The sequence below is a fragment of the Rhopalosiphum maidis genome, chromosome 3 (assembly GCF_003676215.2).
Source record: "Rhopalosiphum maidis isolate BTI-1 chromosome 3, ASM367621v3, whole genome shotgun sequence".
NCBI classification, from domain to species: Eukaryota; Metazoa; Arthropoda; class Insecta; order Hemiptera; family Aphididae; genus Rhopalosiphum; species Rhopalosiphum maidis.
Genome location: NC_040879.1, coordinates 23,195,626 through 23,211,107, shown reverse-complemented (window position 1 = coordinate 23,211,107; position 15,482 = coordinate 23,195,626). Strand labels below are relative to the sequence as shown.

Genomic DNA, 15,482 nt, shown 5'->3' with positions numbered 1-15,482 from the left:
AATTCTTGGTAATAGTTGACACATATCCGCGTTTTCTTATATCACAATTCAGTGCAATCGGTAATTTATGAAAAACTGCGGCACCCAGTTTGAAAACCACTGTACTAAGGAGTAGGGAGTACTAGTATGGACATCTAAAAAACAAAGTTTTAAAGAATATTGTGAGAATGGACTTAGAGTAACTACCATACAAAGACACAATACACGTCATGGTAATAGGAGACATTATGGTCTATGGACCATATAAATGGGGCCTAAGAGTAGAGACAACTCGAATGTGATTCCACAGAACTCTCATAAGCACCATCATATCATTTATTTGTGTACACATTTTATTGCAAACCACATTTCAAATAAATATTAAACATATTTGAACACTATAACTATTTAATTATTTCGATAATACGTTACATCGTTGTTTTTCATTAGGTACCTACAACAATAATTATTATTACAGGTTTGATACAGAAAACATAATATTGTCTACTTCATAAAAAAAGTACAGGATTATTTTCAATTATCATATATTAAATTATCTTGCTTAAAAAACATTAATTGTATTCTTAAATTTTTATTTAAGACTTGAATTGCTGTTATAAATTATCAAAACATTAGCCATAATATCATTGCATTAAAAATAACATACAGACACAGTTTATACACTAGAAATCCCCGTAAAAAAATTAAAAACTAGAAGAAATAAAAATCATTATTAATTTATATAATTAAAAAATATATAAAAAACGAAATAAAGTTCCTTTGCAGGAATGAGGAAAGGGACCGGTTAATTTTTCAATCCTAAATGGGAATGAACAAAGTTCCTTTTTCGAGGTGAGCTAATTATTTTTTTAGGAACTTTCCAAGCACTATCTTAAATAAATTTCTACAATGTTAAAATACACTATAGTATAGTACTATACAACTAAATCCATTTATGCTTAATGGCAATATTTACAGTCAATGTGACATTTTCTTCCGGGTGGTATGCCACATTTACATCCTGCTGTAGTATCTCCTTTTCCCTGAAACAAATAGTTTATAGCTTGTGTATTATGAACCTAGTTTAAAGGCAAAATAATATCAATTATATTATCATATATTTACAACATTAAAAAACCCTTATTGGTTTTGTTATAGTTAGGGAACGGATTTAGGTATATGTAATAAAAATATAAATATATGTTAGTAAATATGGACATATAAATATATAATTTATAAAATATATGCTAAAAGCATCATTAGTATTTGAAAAAAAATTTCAATTTTAATATATATACCTACTACCTACTACAAATTTAAGGAAAACACATTATTTATTTTTCATAAAACTATGAAAAATGTGAATACAAAATTAAAAAATAATATAATTATTGGAAAACTTTAATATTGGATATTTTTTTACTCAAATGGTATGTTGTATTGAATAATTAGCATTTCTTTCAAATAATTAAATGCTTAATATCTCGATGTATTGTTAAAACAGCTAAACAATCGCTCCTGTAATAATGTAATTGAAACATAATATTTGAAGCGCGAAATATCTGAAGGCGATAATTCTAAAGTTTTAGAAAGATGTATATATCATCTACCAATTGTTTTGACATTGTAGATTTTTAAAACTTAAAAGCTTGGGTTTTCTGTAACAGTACTAACAGCATGCATTTTCTTTTTACGATATCACCTATTTGTGTACTTATTTACGAATTTTAATTTGGCTATCACTAAAATTATATAATGTATGAGGTATACCTAATAAAATACAATAAACATTCACGTGGTTACATTATAGTGTTATATATTATTGCGTATTGTTTGTGTATTTTAGTATATTTAAATTAATAGTGCACTAATGCACCTATTTGGTACTGAGTTGGTAGGTTATACATTACAATTTTAACTGCTAAAAACAATATACTTACAAAAATATATCTTATTAATTTATTACCCTTTTTTTTCATTTTTTAAATCATTATTTTTGTAAATTGAACCATTCAAAATTAAAGTCTAAACAGCCATAATTTTTTTCCTTTTTTTATATTATGTAAAAACTTTTGGTTAGCATATAACAGAGATGGCAAATCTATGGCACGTGTGCCCGAGGTGTCACGCGAAAAGATATTTATACGCCATATAAGAACCAAAAATTAAGACTCCTTACCTACACATAACATAAGGTGAAACTAATTGTAAAATTTAGGCTCTTTAATATATATACTGCGATTTTTATCAAAATACAATTCATGTCATCTATTCATATTTTATAGATATTTACACGAACAAAAAAGTGTATCGCTTTGCTGGTTTTTATTTGAACATGAATGTTAAAAGGACATCAAATACTAAATCGTTACCTACCTATTTTGACATATTTATTTATCATAATTATTAATCTTAAAATTACTCATGTTTTAATTTGAACTTACTTTAGGTCCCCATCTTGGACCTTTAGTTGCCCAGCAAATCTCCATAAAACATACCGCACATTTAATCCAATCGCACCCCTGCTGCTTTGATAGAACTGTACTACATCCTGGACATAGCATAGCATCTCCGCGTTCGATGAGATTCTTAAAGTTAAACAAATTCAGAAAAATTAATATTTTTAAACATAGGAAGATTAAATGGATTTACCTCAAGCGTGCCATCGCCCTCATTTTGTTCAATTAACTTTTTACATCCTCTCCCTTGTGTGTGAATCGACTGAAATTATTAAATATGTAAATAATATTTTATATTACCTATTGCCAAATAAAAGTTTAAAAGTGTTTGCAATTTATGAGTAAGTATATTTTTATAAAGTAGTAAGTATTGCCAACAGTTAAATAACAAAAATATAACATTGAATGGAAAAGTCGAATAGAATCGAAAATATTATTACATTAAAATATCCGTTTAAACAATTTAACTGATTATTATAGTAATAATGTATGAAATACTTTTTTAAAATATTGCATTAAAAAAAAAAAAATAGAACATAATAAATTATACAAACATTTAAATGTGCCAGCATATAACTATGCTATTATAAGTATTTTTTTTTATTTCAAATTATTACAGGCGGAGCCCAATAACAAATTACATACCTTATACCTATAATATTAAATTGAAGTAAATATGCTACAGTCTACACTTTAATTAGTAGGTTAAGCGAGAAAAGTATTATAGTAAAATATAGTTACCTACATAAAAACAAAACTATTTATAGTAAATATTGGGGACAATATATTTGGGCAAATAACTATTTTTTTGATACATTTTCAAGCATGTAATTAGGGCCTATTTGTGGATAAAATAATAAAAACCATATAAGTTGCGAATGTGAGCTACATAAGATGATATGAATTTCGGATACAAATATTTCATTCATTATTCATGATCTATAAGACAAGCTACCAATTAAATTGTACGGAATTGATTGGTTTTTATAGGTTTATAGGTTAATTAAGAATATAACTTTCTTATGAAAAAGTAATCGTAATCTGATAAAATTCTCAGTAGTTTAGCGAATATTTAATGAAAAAATATTATTTTAATTAAAAAATAACATTAAATCGTAATTACTCATTTAAATAATAATTAAACTTTTGTGGCCAAAATGTTTGATACACAGATAGAATATATTCATATTTTTAATAATTTCAACGCTCAGAAAATTGTCATACTAAACGATCAAACAATAGAAGTACTTATATTAACCCCATATCTGAGATATTAGTATGTCTTAATCAAAATTATGTCCGCGACACTGCAATTATGTCAAATTCAATGACCTGGGGAATTTAGTTCACAACTAGTATATGCAGCCAATTTTTTTAATGGTACCTTCTATTCTCATAATACTACAGTTGGTCGACTTGTTCAATACTTACACCACATCGAACGCATGTTACTGTCCCACAAACAGGACATTTAAATTCCAAGACGTTATTCTTATCGTAGATCAAACACCAACCAGTACAGTCGGGTCGTCTGCACTGAAAAGATCCACCGTTGTGCTCTTTTGCCAACAACTGTCTGGCTCGTTCCACTGACCTTTGCAAAAATCGTTCGTACTCTTCGTCTGAATCCAATATCTATGCGAAAATATATGTAATATATAATTTTAATATTGTTGATGAATGGATAGATACCGAAATATAATTTAATAAACCACATAGGTTAAATAGGGTCTAGGTACCTTTTTTATTTCGCGGTGTTGCAAGACTCCGGTACAAGAGTACCGCTCGTCTATGTACGGACATTCAATTTGTTCGGCTTTCGAATGATCGATCGTCATTTTCAGACAAAGCCTAAATAACACAAAATCGTCAAGCGCCCCGTAAATTGAGTATGGTTGTATGAAGACATAATAGTTGTAGTAAATTAAATTTAAGTATATGTGATAGATATGTTTAATATGTGAATTTCTTGCATAAATAATTCTTAACACCGATAGAAAGTATATATCCAGAGTTGAGCAATAAATAGATAGTTAAGCAGTACTTTAAGCAATTAAACCATAGTGTAACCAAATCAAAGTTACAAATTACTTAAATTGTATGAAATTAGTTACTTTTTTAAGTTTAATCTATTTAGAATTATTTTCTATTAATATTTAGTATTTACTAATTATTGCTTAGTAAAATTATAACAATCGAATAAAACTTATAGACACCTATTACCTCAACTTTTTATACCAACTATTTTAATGCGTCTTATTTAAAGTAACAATGAAAATATTAATGAAATACATCTTAATTTAATATAGAAACTGTTTAGGTGTCTAACTGGTCACAAGTTGCAAAATGTAATGAGGTAATGTAATTTGTATCAAACATGTAGATATTAATGATATTATTGCCCAGCTGTATGTAAACTGCAACAAAATTACACCTTTTCTAAAAGTCGATATGTAAACTGCAACAAAACCGATAAGATACATTCTACAAACTGCAACAATTTAATTTATTTATAAAAATTTATAATATATACTATGTACTATGTACATACCGATATGATAACATATATATGTATATAAATGCATCATTGCATCATATTTACCTATGTGTTATTATGTAATATGGACATGTGTACATGATGTAATTTAATTAATATGTTATGTTGGAGACAAATTTGTAAGGAAAATCTAAATTTATTTTTAAGGTTTAACGCAATATACTAAATATTGGCTCCTTCACAAGTGCAAGGTTATCACAAGTTAAGTTAGTACGTGTCGTGTAATATTGTAGGTATTTAAAATGGAACTTACACAAATGTTTAGCCAAAACGACAAACAATTATTGGTGCTAAACAATTTTAAATTTAAATATAATTCCGAAATAAGCGGTTATTCGATATGGATTTGCTCATAGAAAACATGCGGAGCCAAATTGGTCTTGAACAACGAAAATATTACTCTACAAGAAAAATCATTTTTGGTACACAATCTATAGCTATACCTAACGTATAATATGTGTTATCGTATCGGTTATGTACATTGTACATACTATCTATGTATAATATATGCCTATATAAAATAAATTGTCGCAGTTTGTATGATGTTAATTTTTTTTTTTTGGCACAGTTTACATATCGACTTTTAGAAAAGGTATAATTTTGTTGCAGTTTACCATCTCCCTTATTGCCCATCCCTGGGTACATCGTATGTCAAGGGTCACCAAATGGCAGCCCGCAATCAAAGAATAAATAATATGTGCTCTTTACGGCAACATTATATGTGTTATTGTTATGAAAATAATACTTATTATATGTTAAAGCATGTACTTAGAATTTCGATAGTCCACAAAAATTTTCAGATTTCTAATGTGGCCCTTAGGACCATGGGCGGATAGGCCATTTTTGGCCTACCGGGAAATTTTAAAAAGGGGCCCCCACATGAAAAAAAAAGTCTAAAAATGGCCCCATAACCGAAATACAAAGGAAGCCCACCGGGAAATGCCCGATTTCCCAGTAGGCCTATCCGCCCATGCTTAGGACACACTGTTTGTTTTCTCTCTCTAGCCCACGCACAACATAAACAAAACGCATTTACGCAGTCAGAGTAGACATCGCTCAATTATAGTTCTTGAGTAAATATACCTATTATAAAATTAAATTTTGATAATATTTCTGAGTATAAGACGATGAGTATTTTCCATTACTCTCAATACAACGTTAATTATATCGTTTAGAAATAGCAACAAATTACAACATTTTTAAATAATCTTTAAATTTTCAAAATTTTAATTTTTTTAAAAAAACTCATCGTGTTGTACTCAGAAATATTATCAAAATTTAATTTTATAATAGGTATATTTAATCTAGAAACAAAATTGAGCGAGTTCTACTCAGATTGCGTAAATGCGTTTTGTCTATGTTGCCCGTGAGCTAGAGAGAGAAAACAGTGTGTGATATCCTCTTTAAAAAATATTATTGGTGACCCCTGTCGTATGTATTATATACGCACTATATGGTAAGCAAGAGAAACAACAAAATCGTATTTTCATACCTACAAAATACATGCAAACAATCACGTAACACAACGCCATTATTATCATATGTACATAAACACACAGCGCACTCAAAGGGGCCGTTATGAAGTACTAGGTCACTTTGCATTTCCATGGCCTTTAATTGCTGATAACAGTTAATATCTTTATCTTCAGATGGCAAATTTTTAGTGTCTGAAAAGTAGCAGATAAAATTTACTATAAATAAGGTTAATACTTAATTCTGATAGTAAGTTTAAATATATATATATATATATATATATACATATACAAATATACAACATATTTATTATATAAAAATTACAATATATATGCACAGTGGCGTATTTATAGCGTTAAAGTACTAACATATACAAATATACATAAGTATATTTTCAGGACCGAATGTGTGTAAAAAAAATGACCGGAATAAAATGTCACCTAACTCAAATCTGATTAAATAATTCGAAAATAAAAAAAAATATTTGAATGGTTTCTCAGGCAATATTATTTATATAAAAATATTTTTTTCTTAATTACAATTTATCTATTTACTAATATTATAATTTATTATTTTAAAACGTCTTTTCTAAAATAAAAACAGAACTTGTACGAATACACACTAAACCTAAATCCACATATAACTAATACAATAGGTATCTGGTATAGTGGTATACCATACTAGTATTATACACTAGCTGAATAACCCGGTTTCGCTCATAGGTATACCTAATCGATTCGTATATCATATATGAGTTAATGTATTATTATAATTAAACTATTTAAAGCCTAGCCATGTAATATGTAATAATATTTATAATTTAACTTAATTTACGATACTTAATATTTATAACTGAAATGACAAATTAAATGAAATTGGAAATAATAAGAGTGATTTGCTCATAAGGAGTACTTGGAATAACTTTCAAATGCTTTGTGAAAAAAAAGGGGAAAAAGTTAAATAATGTCGTCACAAAATTAGATCATAAAAAAACCTTAAAAGCATGTTCTTCTTTTATCGTATATATTAGATATAAGAAGTTTTTAAATCCGTTAAAAAAAGAAGAACATAACATCGATCATCTTACGAGAATAATTGAAATTATGTAAGCATTTAAAAGCTGATTATTGCAGTGATTGTGTGTTGATTAAATGTGTCAAAGAAGAATACAGGAATTTAGAAACTAGGTATCTTGACACGATTTTAACATTTTAATATCACGATATGCATTTGATTTATTTCTACGTAACATTAAATATTTTTTGCATAAAAATCAGAAACTAATTAATAATTATATATTATTACACGTAATATAACATGATGAAATGATATTTTTTTCAACCTTCAATTGGAACAAAGAATGGATTTAAAATGACTATTTGATCGATATTAAAGCTGATACGGAACATCGTGAACTTATCTGACAACCACTCAATTTGCTCTAAAGAAAAAAAACCTATTCGAATACATAGAAATCTTAGCCCTATAGTATACTTAAAAGTTAAAGCAGTTTTAATATTCGTACCTGAGATTTGAAATTGTTATGCAAGGTTCTATATAAATATTGCAATCTATATAAAAAAAATTACTACCAGAGAGTCAAATTAAATGTTTATTATTGCTTTAATTAGTTCATATTGTTATGGTATTGCATATTCACTCTATCTGTCCTAAAACTATTGTTGTTATATTTTGTAGTAATTCAAAAACAAAAACCCTAGATACTATTTATAAAATGTTCTTAAAATAATTTATCTTAGATTTGTTTTAGTTCTTTTTCTGTAAATGTCGATAAGAAAATCTTCCAAATCAAAATTCTTGAAAATGTAAAACAACATTCCATATATATCTAAGTTGTTCTTATATCTGTATAAAAATATTAACAATGCGAATACGCAATTTTTTTATATGCATTTGAATTTTAAATTTTTATAAAATATGTACTAACAACAAGTATTTTTGGAGTAAAAATTTAAAAATCTTCAACTTTTTCATAGTAATTTAAAGTTCGAATTTGAACGATATTACATATTTACACGATAAAAATCGATATTTATAATTTTTTTATAATTTAAAACATTATTCGCGGAGACTTAAAAGTTTTACGTATTTTATGAATTTTATACATAACATTTTCAAAATATTTAAATTAATTTTAAGATATTAACTATGTATTGTATACGCTCCGGTCCCTATAAATCTTGATCTGGGTTTGATATAATTATGTATTATAATATTTTATATTTTTATAGAACTAAACTTTATACCTACTAATAAAACCACTTACATAATATTATTAACTATCAAAAAGTGACTCTAGAGTAGATATAATTTTAAACAATTGAACTATTAACTAATACATTAAATTCACGTTACAACGAATACCAATACAACGAAAAATCCCGTTATAACGAAAGTCATGAAAGTCCTCTGCCGGAAAGCAGGGCTTATAAAGAGCTTATTCGAATTTTTGTTACAACGAAATTTCCGTTATAACGAAAAAAAAATCGGTCCCTTGGAGTTTGTTGTAACGGGATTTTACTGTATTATAATACTAAATATTTTATTTTATATAATAATTGATATAAATTTAATTGGTAGTTAAAAAGGTTTATAATATTCATAGTTTAGTAACTTAAAATGCCGTAACAGTCGTAACATCCATACCTAATAAAATTATAATTTTTAAGTGTTAAAACTTTTAATTGTTATTTATTGTAATTAATAGATCATAATAAACACGGATAATTGGTAATAGTATGTTAAGTACTTAATATATTTATTGTGCAAATATGCAATTATTAATAAGTTTTTAATTTCTTAGAAAATGTTTATTATCATCTGTACAGGATTATCTATTTAATTTTAAAATGATTTTAAGACTGTTAAGTTTCTTTTATTTATTTATAATGCTGATTAGAATTAATAAATAAGTAATATATGATATATAAATACATATAATTAAAAAATTTGTATTATTATTAGTAATTAATTTATATTTCATAAAATTTTAAAATATCTTCAAGTAAATAATCTGATTTAATTTTTCAAGTGTTTGTATGCTATAACTAAGCTAGTGTCGGTCCAAAGTTTATCCATAGAGATTTTGATTTAAGAAAAAACATTTTCAAAATCAAATCGTATATAATGTTAAAAAAAAATACAAAACTATGATAAATATTCAAACACGTAAAATTATGTATATTTATAGATAATAATACTTTGTTTTAATATTTTATATTATTAGTATTAGTATTAACCTTTAACCACGTTCAATGTGTAGTTGCCACATTCAATTTTTAATTTAACAAATTATGGATATATCGTACGTATATTGTTTGAATAATACCTATTAAAATGTATTTAAATTAGGTAGGTATATAGATTCAATTTTCCTCATTCCTAAAATTTAAAAATTATTTTAGTGTTTAGTGAACATAAATTTATAGCTGTTGAAAAAGTCTAAAATGTTTTACCTGTGTATATTTCCTATTCTTAAAATTAGCATATCAAATTTATAAGGAATTCTTATTAAACGTTGTGCTATATCTTACCTATATAAAAATGATTAACCCATTAACCTAAATACGCTACTGTATTCTAATATATTCTGTAGGTTATAATTAAAGTTATTAATAAATGTCAAGTGTTAACAAAAAATATCAAAAGGCTTTAACTTCAACATGCATATTATATATTACATATCTACATTTTATGTATATGTTACAAAAATATTTTAAATGTATTTATTTGTTTTTGATGATAATATAACTACTATAATTATTTTTATAAACTTTAAATAGTTAGTCAATCCATAGGTATTATTTTATTTTTATAGGAAAGTATTTTACAAAAATTAATAAATTATGTACATAAGATAATTCGTTTTTCACGCGTATCCAAAATAATGTTTTGAGCGTTAGGATGTTAAAACTGCGTAAAAACATTTTGTGTTTTCAAACACTTATAACGTGTTAAAAGTATAAATTATTCAATGTGCAAAAATGGATGACTTACGATTTAAGTCACTTTTACCCTTATTCTAATGCGTGATTAGTCATAATGTCTTAAACTCTTAACTAAGACTGATTTAAAGAATGGTGCTCTAAAAAGTAGCTATTACTAACAATGTATGGAAGTCACCAAATAATAAGAAAAAATAGGTATAATCGTTTAATAAATTATATATATATATATTTTCTGTAGCCACCATACTGCGAATTTGATGTAAAAAAATGTAGCTATGTGATGTGGCAGGACCATTTTTGGAGAAAATGAAGTACCTACGTTTATTTTTATTATCCTGTACTAAAATCATGTCTATACTTGTCTTCAGATATTAAAACCATTTATTAAATCTTAATACCTTATAATAATTATATAACAATAGTATATTCTTATTTAAAATAATTATGTTTTGCTTATATATTGTAGCCTCTATTTTAGCATGTATACCAAAAGTCCGTTATTCTTTACTGTTGTAAACGGTATTGAATTAATGGTAATCGATTATAACGTAACTTTGATAGTTGAGTTTTGAATGGTTAATATTAAGGTGATACGCACACGCAGGCTTACATAGTTACATATTAAATAAATACTTATATTAACTTTAATATTTCTTAAACATCAAATTTGCAATATGGCTATTGAGTAATTATTTATTAATTATTTAATATTATTTTTAATTAGTATTTAATAATTGTTTAAAATAAAAACTTAAATATATTGAATAGAACAAAAGTTATTTTAGATCTTCGTGTTACATTCTTGTATTAAACATAATCTGTTATATATTATGCCTATACGAACCCCCGTATGATAACTGCTTACCCGTATTTATTTTCTTTAATCGTATAACAAAATAAATATGTTATTTGTATTCATTAACTTTTAATCAAATTATACTTTAAGTATGAGATTTTGACATTAATATTATTTATAATCTTTTATTTATTTTATGTATGCAACTGTCATTGTGATACAAATTATTAGTATCGTAATATTAATAAAATATTATATTGTCAAATTGACTTTAATTTGTATCAAAAGTTATTATAATATAATATAGTTATTTTATCATATTTCGTCACACACGACGGTTTTTATTTCTAATTTATTCCATAGGTTCTCACATAAAAATGCATGGAAAATTATTCCCGTCCAAAATATCGGAGAAAAATATCTATTACGGTGCATTTCGATGAAAAAATATTATACGTATTATTTGTACATTGTATAATACATATTATAATCTACTAGTCTCGTCAGATTTTATCGTTTTTAAAGCATCTTTCGTCATGGGCGTCTCCATAAATTTTCTAAGAGGGGGGGGGGAAATTAATTTAAATAATAAATGAAGATTTTTTTTATACTTTTTATACTTACATTTTATTTAAAATACATTATTATGTTTATTCTAGGGAGGAGCAAGTACTCCGTCTTGCCCCCCCCCCTGGGGACGCCCATGACTTTCGTACATTAGGTACATGACTATACGAGAGAATGAGCGCTTTAATAGCATTGTACAAGTCGATGGCTAAACGCATACTCGTTATTGGACGTCGGAAAATTCTAATACATATTATCGCGTTGCACATTTCCGAAACCAACTAATATAACGTGTAAATGTTCCGAGTATACCAAACGTCATCAGTTTGAATTCCTGTGCATACCTACTATACTGTACCTGCAGCAGACGAACAACCGCCGCCGTCACTCTGGACGACCGAAGGTGTCGCGTCCAACTCGGACGTTTTCGCTGCGGCGGCGGCAGACTCGAACGCCGTCCGCGTTGTCTGCAACAACGGTTTAGGGACGGCGGTCGCGCTGCTCGCGGCCGCCGTGCCTTTGCCGACGGTCGACCGCTCGTCCGCGAATCCCGTCGGCCGCTGTTGTTGGAAAAACGCTAAACGTTTGTGTCGCACGAGCCGCTTTTCGTCGTCCGCCGCAGACGGCCCCGCGGACACTTTGTCCGATCGTTTACCGCCGTCATCGGCCGCCGCCACTGCCGTCGCCGTCGGATACGATTTCCGAATGACGGCCGCGACGATGGCGTTCTTGTGGTCTGCCGTCAGCGGTACGGCCAACGGTACGCCAAGCCCGCCGCGGTGGTTCCTCTGCCGACATATCTCGGCCGCTCGCTTGTCCAGCTCGGTCAGGTTCGTGGCGGCCATGGCCGTGTACAGCGCCGCCGGGGACGCGAACCCGTGGCCGCGGGCGGCTGCCGTCGTATCCGCCTTCGAAGAATTCGCCGGCTTCTTATCTAAAAAGTGCTTTTCGATCTTGTCCACCCGCTGCATCAGTCGGTCCCTCTCGTACTGCGAGATTTTTCGCTTGACGTTCGACCCGGCGGCGGCGGCGGCTGCGGCGACAGCGGTGCCGACAGGCTGCGGCTGAAGTTGCTGTACGACGGGCGGCTTGGGCGCGGGACCCTTCCTGCGACGTTGCGCCGGTGCCGCTCGGCGACAGGGCCCGCGTTGCTGCTGCTGCTGCTGCTGCTGTTGCTGTTGCTGCCGTTGCGGCGGCGGCTGCGACGGCCTCAGTTCCGACCCGTTCGCCGGCGGCAGAGGCGCCCTATACTTTTTCCTGGACATCGTACCGGCCACGCGCCGCTGTACCGTCGCAGTGTTCGCGGACACCCCCACTGCCGCGGCTACGGCGTGACATTCCTGAACAGTCGCCAGCGGCGGTGGTGGAGCGGCCCGCTTGTTACGTCGCCTGGTGGCCGTCATCGTGCCGGTCGTCGCGGCCTGATGGCCGACGCGCGCACTCGTCCCGGCCGCGATAGACGGCGAGTTCGCCTGTCCGCGATCCGTCCGCCGCCGTTGGGCCACCGGCAGCGTGGCCGCATCGATGTACTCGACCGCGTCTCTGTCGTCGTCGTCGTCGTCTGCACACCGTCCGTCTCGTCGGGTCGCGACGCCCTTCTCGTCGTCGTTCCGCGGCGGTCCGTCTACGTACGCGAAACTGTACACGGTCGTCGTACTGCCCGACCACCGGGACCACGTAGCGGCGGACGTGGGCCTGCGACGAGCCGCGACCGGCGTGACCGCCGCGTAGTCCGGTTCCTGTTCCACGTACGCTTGCCGTAGGCGCTGCAGATCGTCTCGGAACCAGGCGGAGTCGTCGTCGTCGTCGCCGCTGTCGTCGTAGTGCTTGCTCCTCCGGAACCATTTCATTATGGAAAACGACGAATACCTGTGACGCCGCCTTTCCGTGGCGTAGTAACGACACGGGAGTCGTGCCGCTGCTCCCCCGGCGCCGCCGCCAATCGTACCGCCGCCGCCGCCGTCGACGCGCCGACGGTTGTACGACGACAACAACGTCCCGGGCATGACGGCTGCGGGACCCGAGCGAACCCGATTGAACGACAGTAGAACCTCTCTAATCCGTCACCTTCGGGACTGGGGGTGTGTGGTCGGAACGCCAAAAAGATCGGATTATCAGAGTACACAGACTCCTGACATAAGGGAAATATTAAACTAGCAATTCATTTTATATAATATATCCACTATAAATTGAAAAATCCAAATGCATTCATATCGATAATGCTAAATGGTCGGGTCAACCGGAGTGGCGGACCAGTCGTGGGCGGACGAGGAGGGTTCTACTGTATATAATAGTATTTACACCGTAAAAAAACGCTATAGGCACCTGTTTCGCGTAATTGCATATTGGCACTTTGAGCACCACACCTATTGATGTGTATATATACACAGGTAGGTACGTCGAGACACGCGTTTTAACGAGACCGCACACCGTTATATTAGGTAATATGTCGTTTTTTACGACACTCGACACAAGAGATCTGAGAGCACTAAACGGTATTTACACCGTAAAAAAACGCTATAGGCACCTGTTTCGCGTAATTGCATATTGGCACTTTGAGCACCACACCTATTGATGTGTATATATACACAGGTAGGTACGTCGAGACACGCGTTTTAACGAGACCGCACACCGTTATATTAGGTAATATGTCGTTTTTTACGACACTCGACACAAGAGATCTGAGAGCACTAAACGCGTGTAACGCGCGTTCGATGGTGTTCGGAAAAAAAAAACGATTACATTAATTACGTACTTTTATTTTTTTTTTACAAAACGTGCGGACGCTGCAGCGAGCGGCTGTATACCGCGAGACTATACTATATAGACTATGCTACCAGTGTCCGACGACGACGGCTGTTCACTATAAAAATATTATAGTGACAATTATATTATTGGCCACCGACGGCGGTATGTGAGTGTGTGTGTATGTGTGAACGTGTGAATGCTGCCTATATGTGCGTAGACGCTGTGTAGAGTTGGCATGAGATTTTAATGTAAACTATTTTCGTTGATGCTACGGAAAAAAATAGTCTCGGGACACGAAAAGCGAACCCGGCCGCGCCGTGCTAATGGCATCCGTGATTCATAGGTGCATCTATATATATACATATAGAGAGAAAGATATATTATATTATATACAGACGAACATTTTGTTGCGAAAAAAGAAAAATCGTAGCAGAATAAATTATGGACTACAATAATATTATATTATTAGTTAACAAGTATTTTAAAATTTCGTCTGTAACTTGATAATGTTTAATAATATACTTTTAAAATAATTGTATGTGTTTGAAAAGGAATCCGTCGAAATTGCATAATATTGTGTCTATTTTTTTTAGTACCTACCTACAGTTAATTATTTTTCATTTGCAACTTACTCAATCCTCAGAAAAACATTGTTGTTTTTAAAATACCTATACATTTATGTGGCATAATGCAGTGCTGGTACAATAATGATTTTGTAATTAACGGTCATCATATAGTTTTTAAATTAAACAATAGGTATATAATAATAAGCAACAACAACAAAAAAGGTGGGCAAAATGAGTACCACTCTGATGTAAGTACATTAGATGTCGAGTGGGTTGATGCGATGGATGGGTTGTTTGAATTCATTGATGGATCTTTGTATACGAAAAAAAATCCCGAGTCGAGACAGTCAGTCAGCTTATAAACACAAG

The 15,482-nt window shown here is 31.9% G+C and overlaps 1 protein-coding gene across 1 annotated transcript; it reads right to left on the bottom strand.

Moving 5' to 3' along the window:
- Positions 1-549: 549 nt before the first annotated feature.
- On the bottom strand, positions 550-14,595 carry LOC113556499. The gene is made up of 7 exons (XM_026961470.1): positions 12,158-14,595; positions 6,488-6,662; positions 4,178-4,289; positions 3,870-4,073; positions 2,632-2,700; positions 2,424-2,567; positions 550-1,022 (listed from the first exon to the last, which is right to left on the bottom strand). The coding sequence occupies exons 1-7, from the start codon at positions 13,803-13,805 to the stop codon at positions 939-941; spliced, it is 2,436 nt and encodes an 811-aa protein (XP_026817271.1). The 5' UTR covers positions 13,806-14,595; the 3' UTR covers positions 550-938.
- Positions 14,596-15,482: the final 887 nt, after the last annotated feature.

Bases quoted from the DNA above. Each gene is read 5' to 3' on its own strand.
- LOC113556499 (XM_026961470.1), bottom strand. From the start codon at position 13,805: ATGCCCGGGACGTTGTTGTCGTCGTACAACCGTCGGCGCGTCGACGGC. The intron at 2,568-2,631 runs GTAAATCCATTT...TTTAACTTTAAG, and splicing joins AGGGCGATGGCACGCTTGAG to AATCTCATCGAACGCGGAGA. The intron at 1,023-2,423 runs GTAAGTTCAAAT...TATTTGTTTCAG, and splicing joins GTCCAAGATGGGGACCTAAA to GGAAAAGGAGATACTACAGC.